The following is an 18,176-nucleotide window of genomic DNA, read 5'->3' as shown; positions in this document are numbered from 1 at the left end:
ATGGGCCTGGCAGTGAGAAGAGCGTAGAAAAAGGGAGGCTTTTTGGATAGATTTAAATGAGTGTTTAGAGGATTTAGGGAGAAATATCAATGTAATAGTACTGGGAGACCTTAATGCTAGGGTAGGAAATGATCCAATCGATGGAGTGGTTGGGAAATGTGGAGTTCCAGGAAAGAATCATAGTGGAGAGTTGATGGTGGAAATATGTCTAGAAAGAGAATTGATGATAGCAAATACAGTGTTTTGGAAGAAAGTCAAGCATAAGTACACATGGGAGAGGGTGGTGGAGGGAAGGGTGGTAGATAGAGCATTAATGGACTATGTAGTGATAAATAGGATTATGATAGGAAGAGTTAAGGATGTACATGTGCTAAGGGGAGAGGGTGGGGGAATATCAGATAATTTTTTAGTGGAAGGTAAGTTGAGAGTGGAGGACAGATGGAGGAAGAGGAAAGGGACAAAAAGTGGGGAGGTTCTTAGAGTGAACTCTTTAAATGAAAAGGAAAAGGAGAAGGAGTACAAGAAGAAGCTGACGGAGGAGTGGGAGGGAGTGAAGGATATAGTAGAGCTAGGAGTGGAGGAGAGTGGGGATGGTTCAAAGAGGGAGTCACAAAGTGTGCAAAGATGGTGTGTAGAACAAGAAGGACAGGAGGAAATAGAAGGACGGGTAGTGAATAGTAGGATGAGGAAACAAAGAAGGTTGTAGAAGAGAAGAAGCGAGCTTTCACAGATTGGTTACAAAATAGGACAAGGGAGTCATATGAGAGGTACAAAGAAAAGAAAAGAGAAGTAAAGCAAAAGGTAAAGGTTGCAAAGAGGAGAGCAGATGTGAAATGGGGTAAGAGTATGACAGAAAATTTTGAAAGTAATAAAAAGATGTTTTGGAAAGAAATTAAGAGAGGAAGAGGAGGCGAATCAAGTAGAGAAGAAAAGGTAAAAGGTGCAGATGGAGAGATGATAATGGAAGAGAAGGCAGTAAGGGGAAGATGGGCATAATATTTTAGGGAGTTGCTAAATGTGAAGGAGGATAGGGAGGGAAAGATAGCTGCAGTGGGAAATGCTAAGAAAATGAGAGTGATGAGTGAGGAAAATGGAGGAGAAATAAGGAAGGATGAAGTGAAGGCAGTTGTTAAGATGATGAGAGCAGGTAAGGCACCTGGTCTGGATGGATGCCATGAAGAATGTCTAAAAAAAGGAGGTACAGTGATGGTGGACTGGTTGGTGAGGTTATTTAACGTTTGCTGGAGAGAGGGTAGAGTGCCGGAGGACTGGAGGAGTGTATAGTTCCACTTTACAAGGGAAAAGGGGACAAGTGTGAGTGTAGTAGTTTCAGAGGGATTAGCTTGTTAAGTGTAGTTGGGAAGGCTTATGGGAGGATCTTGATTGAGAGGATTAGGAGAGGAACAGAGGGAGTAATTGGTGAGGAACAGTGTGGATTTAGGACAGGTAGAGGTTGTGTAGATCAGATCTTTGTGATAAGACAGATATGTGAGAAAGCTATAGGAAAGGGGAAGGATGTTTTTTTGGCCTTTATGGACCTGTAAAAGGCTTACGACAGGGTAGACAGAAAGGCACTGTGGGAGGTTTTGCGGATATACGGGATAGGAGGAAAGCTTCTGGGAGCTGTCAAGAGTTATTATTAGAGTAGTAGAGCTTGTGTCAGGATTAGAAATGGAGAGAGTGAGTGGTTCAAGGGAAGGGTGGGACTTTGTCAAGGATGCGTTATGTCGCCCTGGCTGTTCAACTTATACATGGATGGGGTAGTGAGAGAGGTAAATGCAAGGGTCGTGGGTCAGGGATTGGAGATGGTTAAAGAAAATAGAGAAAAGTGGGAGGTGAGCCAGCTGTTGTTTGTGGACGACACTGCACTTGTGGCAGGATCAGAGAAGGGATTGAGGAAGTTGGTGACAGAGTTTGGGAGAGTGTGTGATAGAAGAAAGCTGAAGATAAATGTGGGTAAAAGTAAGGTGATGAGATGTACAAGGGGTGAAAGTGGCAGTAGTCTGGAAGTGAGCATTAAGGGAGAGCAACTGGAGAAAGTGGATAGTTTTAGATACTTGGGTGAAAATGTGGCAGGAAAAGGTGGAGGTAGAATTAGATTGAGAGAAGCGAGTAAATGCCTTGGTGGATTAAAAAGTGTAATGAGGCATAGACATTTGGGAATGGATGCTAAGAGGAGGCTATATGAAGGAGTGATTGTGCCAACAGCACTGTATGGGGCAGAAACATGGAACACAAGAGGAAGAGAGAAGGATTTTGAATGTGTTTGAGATGAGGTGTCTGAGAAGTATGATGGGGGTTACTAGGCTAGATAGAGTGAGAAATGAGGAGGTGAGGAGGAGAACAGGGGTGGAAAGGGAGTTGGTAGATAGGGTTGATGAAAGAGTATTAGGATGGTTTGGACACATGGAAAGAATGAGTGAAGAAAGACTAGTAAAAGAGGTATGGAAGGCAGATGTGGAGGGAGTGAACATGAAGGGATGTCCTAGGATGAGTTGGATGGATAGGGTGAAGGGGGCTTTGGGGAAGAGGGGAACGTCTGTTGAGGAAGGACGGAAGAGGACAGAAGACGGGTGAATGGAGAATGGTTGTATATGGATGATGTTGTGATGCATGAGGTGGAATGGGCGGGGAGATGGGGGGGTGAGGTAGTATGTGTGAGCAAATTTTGACGCAGCCCGAAGGGATTTCTCCCCGTCTTCGCCTTTATGCAATGGGGGGACGGAGAGGGGGGGTCGCCAATTTAATTAAGCGGCCTTGCTGTGGATGTGCTGTGTCTTGCGACACTGCTTCTGACCCAGGGCAGTGGACAAGGTGCAGGGATGACCCGTCATCCAGGAGGTGCTAAGATGAGAGGGAGGGTGGAGGGTGTGGAGTGTATTCAGGGATGGAATGGGTGGGAATGATTTTATGCCTTTTCCTTTTTGGCTACCTCCCTTGTAAGGGGGAAAAAGCCTTGGTATATGCATGTATGTATGTATCATTTGTCTGTTTATTGTTTGCTTGATTTTCATTTATTATTAGTTATATGTCAATTTATTATTATTTACTATTTACCTGTTTGTTTATTATTTAACTATACCTATGCATTTATGTATTTTATTTATTATTTACATTATTATAGTTTTTATTTATTCATTTATTTATTTATCATTATTATGATTTTTTTTCTGACTACCTCTGACCCACGGCAGTGGACAAGATGCAGGGATGACCTGTCATCCAGGAGGTGCCAAGATGGGAGGGAGGGTAGAAGGTGGAGGGGAGTGGAGTGTACGGGATGGAATGGGTGGGAATGGTTTTTATGCCTTTTCTTTCTGGCTACCTCCCTTGTAAGGGGGAAAGAGCGTTTGGTATATGTATGTATTTTTTTTTTTTTTTTTTTTTTTTTTTTTTTTTTTTTTATCCAACCTAGATATGGACCAAAAGGTCTCCTGTCAGCATGCTCTGCCTTTGTAATCCTTTGTAAATAAGGAAGATGAAAGAATGCTGAGGTGGTTGAGGCATATATAGAGGATTAATGAGGAAACACTAGCAAAAATTGTGGAAAGCAGAAATGAGTAGAGTGAGCTTGAAGTGAAGCCCAGGAAGGAGGTGGATGGAGGTGGGGTGAAGGGCGATTTGGATGCATGAAGAATGTTTTCTCAAGCAGGAAAGAGTGCAAAATATAGGAGTGAGTAAAGAGATTATGAATGAATTAAAGGATAAAGGTGTCAGAATGGATGGTCTTTTCACCTGCTTCATGAATTCTTTTGATTGGCTAAGGAGAGGGATTCCCATGAGATAAAGAAATGGGGATAAGCCAGCTCTAGCTATCAGGCCATGCTGTGGAAGTGCTGTGCCTTGTTGCTGGGGTGGGGAACAGGGTGGAAAGTGTGTCCAACCTGACAACCAGACCTGGTTTACCCCCAATGCTTCAGTATATGGCAAACCTCCTTTCCCTTGTATAAAAAAAAGAGAAATGATAATGATTGTTGTTGCCTTGAGTTTCAGTTACAAAATACCTGCATCCCCACATTAGCAACGTTCCTTGTATATTCCCATAGGTCTCTTTAGGAAGAGATGCTGAACATCTGTGTTGGGCCAGTGTGAGGCTATTTCTGTATTAGTTTTAGGAGGAGGAAGAGGGAAGCAGTTACCAATTGTCCGCTCCTTGTGTAGAAAAGTGGGTGGGAAATGATTGAAGTTGATAGAGATTTTGTACCCAGTTGGGGGGCCTAAGTGCCTCTCCATCAACACTGCACCTGTTTGCTGCCCAATTGTCAGTGAAGTATGACACTGATGTTACAGAAGAAATTGATCAGCCTCTCAGGCTCTTGGTAGAGATTCTACACCCCAGTTATGTTGTGGTCATTTCTCTGGATGATGGTGAGGATGTTGGCAGGTTTTGAATGTGGACAGTAGAGAGATAGTTTTCCTTGATGTCTCCAATATTATAAAGGCTTGTAAAGAGAGAGAGAGAAGGGGTAGGTTTCACTTTGATCAAAACTAATGAAAGGCAATGAAATTATGGATGCTCTTTATTTTGTCATTGTATGTTTTGTACATGCCATCTTTATGTGACTGCTGAAATTATATAATGATGTTAGAAAAGAATGAATATTCTCCATTGCAGGTATATGATATATTCATATAATTTTGAAGAGAGGAAAAATGTGAATGTGTTTGAGATGAAATGTCTTAGAAGTATGGTAGGGGTTACTAGGTTGGATAGAGTGAGAAATGAGGAGGTGAGGAGTAGAGTGGGAGTGGAAAAGGAGATGACAGTGCTAATGAAAGAGTGATGGGATGGGATAGACACATGTAAAGAATGAATAAAAAAAGATTAGTAAAAGAGGTGTGGAAGGCAGAGGTGGAAGGAGTGAATTTGAGAGGATGACTGAGGATGAGATGGATGGATAAGGTGAAGGGGGCTGTGAGAAAGAGGGCAATTGTCTGTTAAGCAAGGAAGAGAGAAGGCAGGAGACAGAGGTGAGTGGAGAGTGGCTATGTATAGATGATACTGTTATGCAAGGAAGGGGGGGCAGGGGATAAGGGGGTAGTGAGTGTTTATATATGAATGATATTTTGATGCAGCTGTGAAGAAAGATTAGTAAAAGAGGTGTGGAAGGCAGAGGTGGAAGGAGTGAATATGAGGGGGCATCCTAGGATGAGATGGATGGATGGGGTGAAAGGGGCATTACAAAAGAGAGGAATGTCTGTTGAGGAAGGACGGGAGAGGACAGAAGATAGGGGTGAATGGAGAAGGGTTGTCTATGGATGATGCTGTGATGCATGAGGGGGAGTGGGTGGGGGATGGGGGGTAAGGAAGTATGTATGAGAAAAAATTTGACGCAGCCCAAAGGAATTTCTCCCCATCTTCTCCTTTTCTGTATGAGGGGACGGAGAGGGGGGCCGCTGAATTTATGAAGCGGCCTTGCTGTGGATGTGCTGTGCCTTGCGACACTGCTTCTGACCCAGAGCAGTGCACAAGATGCAGGGATGACCCATCTTCCAGGAGGTGCCAAGATGGGAGGGAGGGAGGAGGGCGGAGGGGAGTGGAATATGTAGGGAATGGAATGGGTGGGAGTGGTTTCTATGCCCTTTTCTTTTTGGCTACCCCCCATGTAAGAGGGGAAAAGCCTTTGGCGTATGTATGTATGTATGTATGGAAGAGATTTCTCTCCATCTTCTCTTGTTCTGCACAAGGGTATGGAAAAGTGGTGATTGCTGATTAAGTGAAGTGACCTTCATGTGGATGTACTGTCTTGCTATATTGCTTCTGGCCCAGGGCAGTGGGTGGGATACAGGGATGACCCATCATCCATGAGGAGCTAAGATGAGATGGAGGAGGGGGTGGTGGAGGTGAGTGGAATGGGTGGGAGTGGGTACATGCCAACTTGGCTACCTCCCTTATAAGGGGGAAAAAGCTTTTGGTGTATAGATAAAATAGATAGATTTTGAAATATTGGTATATACTTCTCTGTATTCAATGATCAGTCTATGCTTTTATTCCCTTCAACATGAAGATGGATTGCAAAATTTGTTCTGGCATAGGATGAGGGATTTTATGTTAATAAATTTCAGATGATGACTTAACTGGTGTCTTGATGAAACATGACCATTTTCAGACCAACATCTGCCCAGTAGCTTCTTAAACTCACCAGTCTTTGCCTTAGATAACTTTCATATAGTGTGTCACCATACCAAATTGTTTTAGATTTCATAGGTTCTTGCTCACATTAGAAATTCCTTGTCAGTTTGGGTTTTTGGATGTCCAAATATTACTGATGATATTTCCTTTTGTAGATTCCACTAGCAGTCGCTTGAGTGAACACAGCAGCAGCTCAGGCTATAAATCACAACGTCAAGACACTTCCTCCACAAATGTCTCCAATACTCTCTCCACCACTCCATCTCCGACCACAAGCCAACACCAGCAATCTTGTGGACAGGTAGGTAGGGAGAAGGGGGAGACAAGTGAAAGTAGATGGAGGGTAGATATATCAGGCATGAATGAAATGGAGGGGATTGAAATAGAATGTATGAATCTGGGCCTGGATTTACAAAAATTCTTGGGTTTTGTACACACTAGAGAACATAGTCTCAGAAACAATGTTGCCATGTCTCACTTGTTTCTGGATTGTTTTGCAGTAGTTCAGAATATTGGGAAGAAATAGATGCAAAAGCATTATATCTGGAGTGTTGTGAGAAATCCAGGAGTACTTACAAGCCAATCTATAAGCATGAAATAGACCATATAATTTTGTTGATAAGGCCTAAAGGCATGAGATTTGTTTCATAGTATAGGAATTTCACATGTCAAAATTCTCTTCAATAAGTCAGTATAGCAAGAGTGAAGTCCTTTATAATACATATCATTTCCTTATTGCATTATTTTGTAATTGGTTTCTACTGTGGCAGGAAAGTGGAGATAATGTGTATGGAACCTATATTTGGCTGTGGGTCTCCAGGTCTCCTGCAAGAGAGAACTGGGGTGACAAATTAAATAATTGATAGTTGGCTAATTTTCTGAAGAGATGCAAAAAGTGAAGTTTCTACACTGGAAAATCTTATTACCAAGAATATTTTAAATGTGGGCCCTGGGAATGAAACAAAGAAAAGTCAGAAAATAGGAAGAAACATACAAAATGAAGAAAGAGGTTGGTTAGCTTAAAGGGAATGTACTGGGGAAGAGGGAAAAATAAATATGTAATTTGAAAGTGCACAGTAGATAGATATTTGTTTTTTAGCACATAACCACAGGTAAAATTGGAGATAGAGTATGATGTATTCAGCTAGGTCACAAGCCATACAATTTTAGTGGATAATATAGGTGAGAGTGAGAACATTTAGTGTTATGTAGTAAGAGAAGGGAGTGTCTTTATAGATTGAAAAGAATGATTGGTCCAAAGCTAAGAGTTTTGCTTTTGTGCCCATTTGCCAGTGCCATAGATAAAGTATTAAGAAGACTTCACATCAATTAAAGATGAAACATCAGTTTAAATAGGATGATGAAGTACTTTATGTATAAATTTGCTTTGTGACACTTCTATATATGGAAATTAAGATACATGTAATATTATTGAATTGGTTCAGAAAGTGAAGATGTAATTGTGTCAGAATGATAAGATAATACATATTATCGTAAAGTTGCAAATGCATGCACATTAAATGAAATTGGCACCTTACCAGGTGACGAGAAGTGTAATCATCAGTAGGAGTACGCACCACTTGCACTGTAGTGGTATGTACATTCAACTGTGCCATGTTACACTCATTGTATTTAATACACAGAATAAATTAAAACTTTTAACTAGTTTTGGAGACACTGATTATGATCACATATTTATTAATACTAGTAGCACCTAAAATCTAAGTGCCCTGTACCTTTTCTTTACAAAGAAAACTGATGTAAAGAAGTTGCAGTGTCTACCAGTTGATTTCTAGCACTATTTTAGAAAATGTGTATGCCTTGTAGGAATGCCTTTTTGTCATTTTGATCAAATGTAGCAACTTGTCCAGTAGAACCTGGCCTCTTTAGGTGTTACTTGATGTATTTTGTAAAAAAGAAAGGATATTAAGCCTTTGGTCCATTAATTATTTTATTTGCTGTACATACTTTCTTTCATTGAACAGAATTTATTATAAGAAATTTGGTTAAATTCTCACTAGAAATTTACCCTTTTAGTAATAATTATGATTGTCACCTCAAGTTTTACTGACTGGAAACCTGCAGCCCCACAGTGGCTGGCAACAATTCTTGGGCTCTCTTAGATTTCTCTGGGAAGAAACTGGACTGATGTCTGTAGTATATTAGTGTGAAACTGTTTCTTTGTCACTAGCAAAGTAATAGTAATAGGAGGGGAGGAAGCACCAGTTGTCAGCTCAGCTTGTGAAAGAGTGGAGGAAATACAGTTGGACTTGATAAACTGGGATCTTTGGTCCAGTCTAGACACTCAGGGCTGTTCCTCCTGATAGAGATGTGGGGATTAGCAGGTTTTGAAAAGGGGCCATAGGGGAATGAATCTCTCAGCCATCCATCTTGCAGGACCACTACTAGCAGACACCCATTATTGATCCCAGTGAACTGTTAATAAATCCAGAAACAAAATAGAACTGTGTACCTATTATTTCCACATGATGTCTTAAGGGGAGAATTTTGGATTCTTTGTGCAAGTATTCTTATTAGGGTGGTTTTGGTGCATCCTATTATAAGGCTTAGTACTTTATTTTGTATTTTGTAAAATGTTTTGGTTATTGTTGGGAACAAAGCTGTGGAAGCAGTCAGGTGGGGTTCTTATGAAATGTAATTGTGAATGGGGACAGGGAGGTGGGGTTGCCATGTAAGTGAAGTGGCTGTGCTGTAGATGTGCTGTGTCTTGCTGCATTTTCTTTTGACCCAAACAGTGGGCAGGAAACAAGGATGACCCTTCATCCATTGGGAGCTAAAATATGATGTAAACAAGAGTGATGGATGGAAGTGGCTACCTCTCTTTATAAGTGGAAAGAAGCCCTTTGTATATAGATACATAGGTAGAATTAGCATTTAATCCAGTTGTCCAAAATCCATGCTTATGATTGATTTTAGGAGCTTCTTTGTATTTTCTTGTTGATTTTACTGTCAGATGATGTGCAGACTGAAAGCCATGATTATCAGAAAAAGCTTTAGCAAAAGGTAAGGATGTTTTTTGGGCCTTTATGAATTTGGAAAAGGCTTATGACAGGGTAGACAGGAAGGCATTGTGAGAGGTTTTGCAGATATACCGGATAGGAGGAAAGCTGTTAATGCAGTTGAGAGTTTTAATGATAGTAGAGACTGTTAGAATTAGAAATGGAAAGAGCGAGTGGTTTGAGGTATTTACCTAGTTGTATTTTACGGGATGAGACCTATGCTTGTAGTGACCCATTTTTGTATCTCTCCGCATCCAGTTTATTCTTAAAATCGTGTATAGTTTTGGCACTCATTGTTTCTCTATCTAGTTTGTTCCAGACATCAATCACTCTATGTGGGAAGCTATTCTTTTTCAAATCTCTTCTGTAACTGTCCTTCTTTAGCTTCTTTTTGTGTCTTGTTTCTCTTCTGTCCCATTTTAATAAGTTGTCTCTATCAAGTACTTCCATCCCTTTCATAATTCTGTAAATGGTCAACAAATCACCTCTTTCTCTTCTCTGTTCCAGTGTTGATAGATATAATTTCTCCAATCTTTGTTCGTATGTCAAATTTGATAGTGGAGGTGCCATTTTTGTCACTGCTCTTTGGATTTTTTTTTTTTTTTTTTGTGTGTGTGTATTTACCTAGTTTACCTAGTTGTATTTACCTAGTTGTATTTTACGGGAAGGGGAGCTATGCTCGTGGGGTCCCGTCTTCATTTCTCATTTTATCTAAATTTTTAAATTCATGAATTGTTTTTGCACACACCACTTTCTCATCTAATTTGTTCCAACTGTCTATTACTCTATGTGGAAAGCTGTTCTTTTTCAAATCTCTTCTATAGCTGTCTTTTTTTATTTTCTTTCCGTGTCCTCTTGTATTTCTGTCATCCCATGTAGGATAAGTTGGGCTCCAGGCAGGCACCACTACCGTGCCTACCCACTGTACCCACGCTAGTCGCCAGTAGGCGTCACTCATCAATAAAGAGTACACTATTCACTCGCCTATCACTCTTCACTCGCCTATCATATATGGCGCAGTGACCGGTTCACGACCTACGCACTCAACATGGCCGGACGTCGTCTTCGGCTACCCGCTCAGACCCCACGGTCCAGCCGTGGGTCTCCTCAAGCATCCGCAGCCCTGGGGCAAGCTCATCGGCTTCTCTTAGCACAGTCGGAAGCCATCACAGCCCTGCAACGCCAGGTAGCGGCACAGCCCAGACACCACTCATCGGCTCCTCGGTCCTCAGCACCCGAGAAATGTGACGTAGGTATGTCCACGGCAGCTTTCCGATCCTGGAGGCGCTCCATGGAGTACTGGCTGACCCTCAGCGACTTTGCACCTGCTGAGGCGGTCCTTCATATCCGTCTCCTCTGCACGCCGACCCTACAACGCTCTTTGGACTCTAGATTCACCACGCAGCAATGGGAGGCTCTCTCCATCCAAGGAGCACTGGACGCTATTGGGTGCATGGCCGTGCAGGCGTCCAACCAGGCGGCGGAGTGGCTCAAGTTCTTCTCGGCGGTGCAAGAACCCAGTGAGTCCATAAGTGATTACTTTACTCGTTCCACACAGTGTGCGGCGGATTGCGAGTTTTCGTGTCCCCAGTGTCAGTGTAGCCTTTCTGAGTACATGCTCCTCCGTAAGCTAGTGTGTGGGTTACATAGTGTGGGGTTGAAAGAGGAAGTATTTCGTCAGTGTGAATCCTTCAATGATGTGGATTCGTTACGCAGGTTCTGTGTTGCCTTCGAGGCGGCACAAAAGGACGCCCGCCATAACACATTGGGCGGGAGTTTCGGGCGGGAAAATCTGGCCGCGGTGGCTGGGGTGACGCCGCTGCCAGACGCGCAAGCAGATTCCTACCCTCAGGTAGCTGGAGCCCGCCACCAACAACCTACTCGCATGCCGCAGGCAGCCCGCCAACAGCAGCAGGTTTTGAAACGCTGTAGCAACTGTGGTTTAAAACACAAGCAAGGCAGAGGGCTGTGTTACGCGGAGACACTAGCCTGCCACAGCTGCGGTAGAGTTGGGCACGTGCAGAAAATGTGCAGGAGTAAAGTGAAACCAGCAGCAGCAGCGGCAGCTGAAGATCTGGAAGCGTCTGGCATCGTGATTGCAGCTGCAGGCGCAGCTCGAAGTCTACCACGCATCTGGGTGACGGTCAGTCATGCGAAAGGGAAGAACAAATCCGCAAAAATCCAGGCAGTACCTGACACGGGAGCTCAGGTGTGTGTGGCTGGGTTGGAGTTACTGACTTCATTGGGCGTCAAGGTAGCATCGCTGACACGTCGGGGAGGACTGCGAGATGTGGCGAACGTCAAACTGCAACCTCTGGGCTCTTTTCCCTGTCGACTGCAGTATGGTGACAAGTCGACACTGCAGGAGATTTTTGTGGTGAAGACAGCCACACAGTGCTACATATCGCTACAGGCATGCAGGGAGTTGGGACTGGTGCATGAGACCTTCCCTCATCACACTGTCGTCGCAGGAGCGGCTATTGGCGGCGCTGGCGACGCTGCCACGCAGTCAGCTGACACCATGCACCCACGCCCATCCTCCCCTCCGTTTCCCCCCCTTGAAGAAAACGTGTCCAGATTGGAGGAATGGCTCCTCTGTCATTTTTCGGGATCTACATTTAACACAGACAGAAGTCCCCTTCCAACAATGGCGGGTGAACCGCACACCATCCACCTGCTTCCAGACGCCAAGCCCTACGCATGTCACACACCGGCCTCGGTACCTAGGCACTGGGAGGCAGAGGTGAAGAGGCAACTCGACGACGACGTCAGGATGGGAATTATAGAGCCAGTGCCTGTGGGGGAGGCCACGGAGTGGTGCGCGAGAATGGTAGTTGTGGCTAAGAAGTCAGGTCAACCTAGGCGCACCATTGATTACCAAAAGCTCAACGCTGCATGCAGAAGGGAGACCCATCACACCCCTACACCATTTGACATGGTATCCGGCATCCCGCGCCACACATACAAGACCATCGCGGACGCACATTGGGGCTTTCACCAGGTCGAGCTTCAGGAAGCCAGTAAGAAACTCACAACCTTCATCACACCCTGGGGCCGTTACAGATACTGCAGGACCCCCATGGGTCACTGTGCCGCCCCCGACGCTTACACTCGAAGGTTTGACGAGGCCATTGCAGGGATTCAGAGAAAAGTGAAGTGTGTTGACGACACCCTACTGTTTGACGCTAGCGTTGAGGACGCATTCTGGCATACGTATAACTTCCTTGAAACCTGCGCCACGAAAGGAGTGACCCTCAAACCCGAGAAGTTCAAGTTCGGAAGGAGAGAGGTGGACTTCGTCGGGTTTCATGTAGGGTGGGACGCCTACAAGCCGACAGACGAAAGACTGGCTGCCATCAGGAACTTCAGTATGCCTGCGGAGCCATCACTGACGGACGTTCGCTCCTGGCATGGGTTCGTCAATCAAATGGCACCTTTCCTCGCTACTGCACCAATTATGGAGCCGTTTCGTGAGCTGCTACGGAAACCTCAAGGCAGGAAGGTGTACTGGGATGGAAATCTGCAAGAGAAATTCCAGCAGGCAAAGGAGGTTATCTGTAGCCTTGCTAAGGAGGGCCTAACCTATTACGATAAGAACAAGCCCACAGCGGTGATTACCGATTGGAGTAAGGTGGGCATCGGGTTTGTGGTGCTGCAGCAGCATTGTCAGTGCCCGATGAGAGAGAGTCCATTCTGCTGCAAGAGTGGGTGGCGCCTCGCTCTCTGTGGCAGCCGCCACCTCACACCTGCGGAGGCGGGTTACGCCCCGGTAGAGGGGGAGGCGTTGGCGGTCGCTTGGTGTCTCCGTAAGGCCCGCCTGTTCCTGCTCGGATGCCCCAACCTCCTGATCGTCACTGATCATCGCCCGCTAGTCAAGCTTCTTGGGGACAGGGCGCTGAAAGACATAGTGAACCCAAGGTTATTCTCCTTGAAGGAAAAAACCCTTCCTTACCGATTTCAGATCAAGTACCTGCCCGGGAAGCGGAACTGTGCAGCAGACTTTTTGTCCCGCTATCCTGCGCTCTGTACTCCACCAGAGGCTGGGGACGAAGAGGATTCAAATGACATGGAGGCCGCTGTGGCAGCAGCAGCAGTTGCCGCGCTCGATGTCGCTGACTCTATCGTACTCGATAATGCAGCGGTGGTGCGGGCAGCTGCAGATGATCCAGACTACCAGCTACTAGTGGCTAAGGTGACAGCAGGCGATTGGCATCCTCACCGAGCACAAGAGTTGACCAGCCTTCGGCAGTACTATGCCGTCAGGGAGAGGTTGGCCCCCCCCCCCAGGTTGGTGACGTACACATACGACCAAGGCGCCGTGCGATTAGTGATCCCGGAAGTTCTACGACGACGCATTGCAAGTAATCTCCACGCGGGTCACCAAGGCCTAGACGGAATGTTACGAAGGGCGAGGCAATCGGTATATTGGCCTGGCATGGAGGGCGACCTGCAACAACATCGGGATGCTTGTGCCACCTGCAACACTCACTCGCCTTCACAAGCCGCGGAACCCTTTGCCTTCACCCCTACGCCTGAGTACCCGTTCCAGCACACCGTGGCAGACCTGTTCCAACTTGACGAGAGAATGTATATGGCATACGCCGACAGGCTCACCGGGTGGATGGAGTTAGCACACTTCCCAAGTGGAGCCACGTCAAACAAGTTAGCATCAGTGTTCCGGCAGTTCTTCCACAGGTGGGGTGCGCCCGTGTCTATTTCTACAGACGGAGGGACAAACCTCACCAGTGAAGAGATGCGTGCCTTCTTCAGAAAATGGGGTGTAGAGAGACGGATCTCGTCCGCTCACTTCCCTCAGTCAAACGGGAGGGCAGAAACAGCTGTGAAGTCCGCCAAGAGACTGCTCCGAGACAACACAGGTCCGGGCGGCAGCCTGGATGCTGATAAGGTATCAGTAGCCCTACTGCAGTATCACAACACACCTCTGCGCGGGGTGAACAAGTCACCAGCGCAGCTAGCCATGGGCAGACAGCTACGAGATGGGATACCGGTGCACAAGCAGCACTACAAGGTGGATGTGCACTGGCAGCAGGCGCTACGCGCAAGGGAAATCGAGGCGGCGAGGCAACAGGAAGCTTGGATGATCAGCCAAGGGACACCTAAGACTCTTCCCACATTATCGATTGGCACCCAAGTGCTGATACAGGACCAGGCCAGTAAGTTGTGGGACAGGCGAGGCGTGGTCACAGAGGTCCTACCATTCCGCCAATACTCTGTCAAGTTGGATGGGAGTGGACGCATTACCTTACGCAACCGCAGACACCTGCGGGTCGCTGCGGACACCAGTTTACAAGAAACGCTGTCACCGTCACCAGCACCACAGACGTCCAATCCGCCGTCATCCAACACGCCTCATAGCCGCCCTAAAAGGAGCTCAAGGAAGCCGATGTGGCTGCGAGATTATGCAACCGACGATTGTGACTGATTGCCTGGTGTGTGTGCGTGTGTGTATGTGTGTGTGTGTGTGTGTGTGTGTGTGTGTGTGTGTGTGTGTATGTGTTCCTCTCACGAAGGAACAGTAGATATCCCTCACTTCTGCTTTTGTGTTGAACATATTGTTTTCTCGGAATTGTGAACACTTAACATTGCTAGTTTTGTTATATACCATATGGTACATTTAATTGTCTTGGGAGGGGGATGTAGGATAAGTTGGGCTCCAGGCAGGCACCACTACCGTGCCTACCCACTGTACCCACGCTAGTCGCCAGTAGGCGTCACTCATCAATAAAGAGTACACTATTCACTCGCCTATCACTCTTCACTCGCCTATCATATATCCCATTTTATCAGATTCTCTCTATCAGTAATTTCTATGCCTTTCATGATTCTGTAAATAGCTATCAAATCTCCTCTCTCTCTTCTTTGCTCTAGTGTCTGTAGTTCAAGTTTTTGTAGTCTCTCTTCATATGATAGTTTTGAGAGTGTTGGTGCCAGTTTTGTAATTGCTCTTTGTATTCTTTCAAGTTTTTTTATACATTTTTTTGTACTTGGTGACCATATTGTTGCTGCATATTCTAATCTTGGTCTTATCAGGGTGATTAGGATTTTCCTCACCATTTCTTCATCCAGGTATGTAAATGCCACTTTGATTGTTCTTATTAAATTATAAGTTTCTCCAAAAATCTTATTTATATGTTTTTCAGGTGACATATTATTCATAACAATGACTCCCAGGTCCTTCTCATTTTCTACTTTTTTAATTCCCTCTTCTCCCAAATTATATGATCCTGTTATTCTGTTTTTGCTTTTTCCAAATTCTATTATACTACACTTTTTTGTATTGAACTCCATCTCCCACTTCTTACTCCATTCCTGTACTTTATTTAGATCTCTCTGTAGTGATTCACAATCTTCTTCAGTTTTCACTCTTTTCAGTAGTTTTGCATCATCTGCAAAGAAGCTCATATAGCTTTCAATTCCTTCATCCATATCATTAATATATATAGCAAACATTATTGGGGCCAGGACTGTTCCCTGCGGGACACCGCTTATTACTTCATTCCATTTTGAGTGCTGGTTTCTTATCACTACTCTCATTTTTCTTTCTTGCAAAAAGTCTTCCATCCAATTTAGTAATTTACCTTGTATTCCTCCTTCAGATTCTAGTTTCTTAAGCAACTTCTTATGTGGTACTTTGTCAAAAGCTTTTTTTAGGTCTAGAAATGCACAATCAGCCCATCCATCTCTTTCTTGTATTATATCTATTAGCCTTGAATAGAAACATATTAAATTGGTGACGCATGATCGTCCTTGTCTGAATCCAAATTGCCTTGGATTTAGTACGTTGTTTTTTTCCAAGTATTTTACCCATCTATTTTTGATAATTCTTTCACAAATTTTTGCTATTGTACTTGTTAGAGAGACTGGTCTATAGTTGGTAGGTTCTTCTTTATTTCCTCCTTTATATATAGGTACTATATTTGCTTTTTTCCAATCTTCTGGAACTTTTCCTTCTTTCAAGGAACTGCTTATTATGCTATGTATTTTGTCTGCCAGTTCATTCCTGCATTCTTTCAGAATCCAGTTTGCTATTTCATCTGGTCCATGTGATTTTCTGACATCAAGATTACTCAATTGTATCAATATTTCATTCTTTGATACTTCTATTTTTTCCATAGGGGGGACTTTCTCTTTCCATTCAATCTCTTCAGGTTGTATGTTCTCCCTTGTAAACACTGATTTAAAATGTTTGTTCATAATTTCCGCCATTTCCATTTCCTCAGTGTATTCAACTCCCCCTTGTCTTAATTTCTCCAAGTCCTGTTTGTTTTTCAGTTTATTGTTTACAAATCTGTAGAATAGTTTTGGTTGATCTTTACATTTTTCTATGACGTCTTTTTCATATTTTCTCTTTTCCTCTCTGCACGTTTGTACATATTCATTTCTATAACTGGTATATATTTTCCATTTTGCAGGTTTTCTGTCTTTTTTCCATCTGGTCCAGGCTTTGTCTCTTTTGTCTTTTAACTCCCTACAACTTTTGTTGTACCAGCATTTTACATATTCTTTTTCTTGTTTTTGTCTTGGGACATACTTTTCCACTCCTTTTTTGTAAATTTTTGTCAAAATATTTCATTTCTTTTCCACTGATGTTTCTTCTTTGTATATTTCTTCCCAGTTTTCTTGTTGAAAGAATTCTCTTATTTTATCAAAGTTTGTTTTTTCATACATCATTCTTCCTTTTCTATATTGTTCATTTCTTTTGATATATTTTTCTTCATTAAGTTCCAGTTCAATCAATATGTGGTCACTTTTACCTATTGGTGTTTTATATTCAATCTTGTCCACTATTCTAGGTTCAGATGTAATTAATAAGTCTAGTCTCGATGGTTCTTCTTCATTTCTATACCTAGTGTTCTCCTGTATCCATTGTGTCATTGTGTGGTCAATAATCATCTCAAGTAGAGCGTTTCCCCATGAGTCATCTCCACCCTTTACTGTCATTTCTTCCCAGCAGATTTCTTTGCAATTAAAGTCGCCCATCATAACTATTCTTCCTCCATCTTCCATTATTTTATTTAATGTTATCTTTGTGTCCTCTAACATACTTTTATGTTCACTCTCCTCCCATGAGGCTGTTTTCGGAGGCACATAATTGATCACAAATTTTCTGCTCTTCTTATCTCTGTCTTCCACTTCTATCATGATCATCTCTACTGTATTCTTTCCATATATGACACCTTTCACGTTTATATCCTTCTTAGTCAGGAACATAACTCCACCCCCTTGCTTTTTCTCTCTGTTTCTAATCCAATAATTGTATGCATCATGTCCTACACTGTTGGGTGGTAGTGGGCCTTTTAATTTTGTTTCTACAATTCCCATTATGTCCGGTTCTTTTTCTTTCAAATAATCATTCAGCTCATTCAATCCTGTTATTAATCCATCTATATTTGTGTAAGACACTCTTAGTTTTCTGCCACTTCCATTGTGTTCTCTGTTTCCCTTATGTTTTTCTTTTGTATGTCGAACTTCCTTAGTTTCATGTTCACTACTCTCCAATAGAATCTCTCTTTCTCTGACTCCGTTCTGTTCTCGTTTTTTGCCTTAGCTTCCAGTCTTTTCTGCTTTTCTTCCTCTCTTTCCTCTTTATTCATTTCTCTTTTTATCCATATCTTTTTGTATTGTTCACTTGTTGCTAGTTTCCCTGTTTTGGATAAGATATTCTCTGCCGTTGTTTGTGACTTGAATTTAATCTTAATTGGTCTGGTCTTGTCTGTGCTATACTTTCCGAGTCTAAATTTCTCTTCGATTTGTTTCATAATTTCTGGTTCATCTTCCTGAACTGATTCTAGTAATTGGCTTACTTTTTCATTTTCCTCTTTGATTCTTGTGGTTCTATCTGTGTTGTGTTTCTCTTCCATTCCTAATATAATTATACATTTCTTCTTGTCTGCTAAATCTCTTACTATATTCTCCTTTTGTCTCATCACTTTAATAACTGAGTCTTCAGTATGTTCTTTCAATTGCTGTTTGACTATGTCAGTGAATGAAACCTTATTTCC

General features: G+C 43.5%; 1 protein-coding gene across 11 annotated transcripts in view; it reads left to right on the top strand.

Annotated features, from left to right (window-relative positions):
• The window catches only part of enc (R3H domain containing protein encore), a 609,003-nt gene that overhangs the window by 421,589 nt on the left and 169,238 nt on the right, over nucleotides 1–18,176 (top strand). For all 11 annotated transcript variants that reach the window (XR_012965819.1, XM_076175155.1, XM_076175157.1 and 8 more), the window contains one exon: nucleotides 6,289–6,434. Coding sequence is in view for 10 of the 11 variants with exons in the window: in XM_076175155.1 (XP_076031270.1) it covers nucleotides 6,289–6,434 (146 nt within the window). In the remaining variant the exon portion in view is untranslated. The remainder of the gene's footprint in view (nucleotides 1–6,288; nucleotides 6,435–18,176) is intronic.

The sequence above is a fragment of the Oratosquilla oratoria genome, chromosome 37 (genome assembly GCF_046742065.1).
Source record: "Oratosquilla oratoria isolate Oo_2021 chromosome 37, ASM4674206v1, whole genome shotgun sequence".
In the NCBI taxonomy this organism is placed as follows: domain Eukaryota; kingdom Metazoa; phylum Arthropoda; class Malacostraca; order Stomatopoda; family Squillidae; genus Oratosquilla; species Oratosquilla oratoria.
The sequence above is the reverse complement of the archived record's forward strand: the minus strand, read 5'-3'. Positions and strand labels throughout refer to the sequence as shown.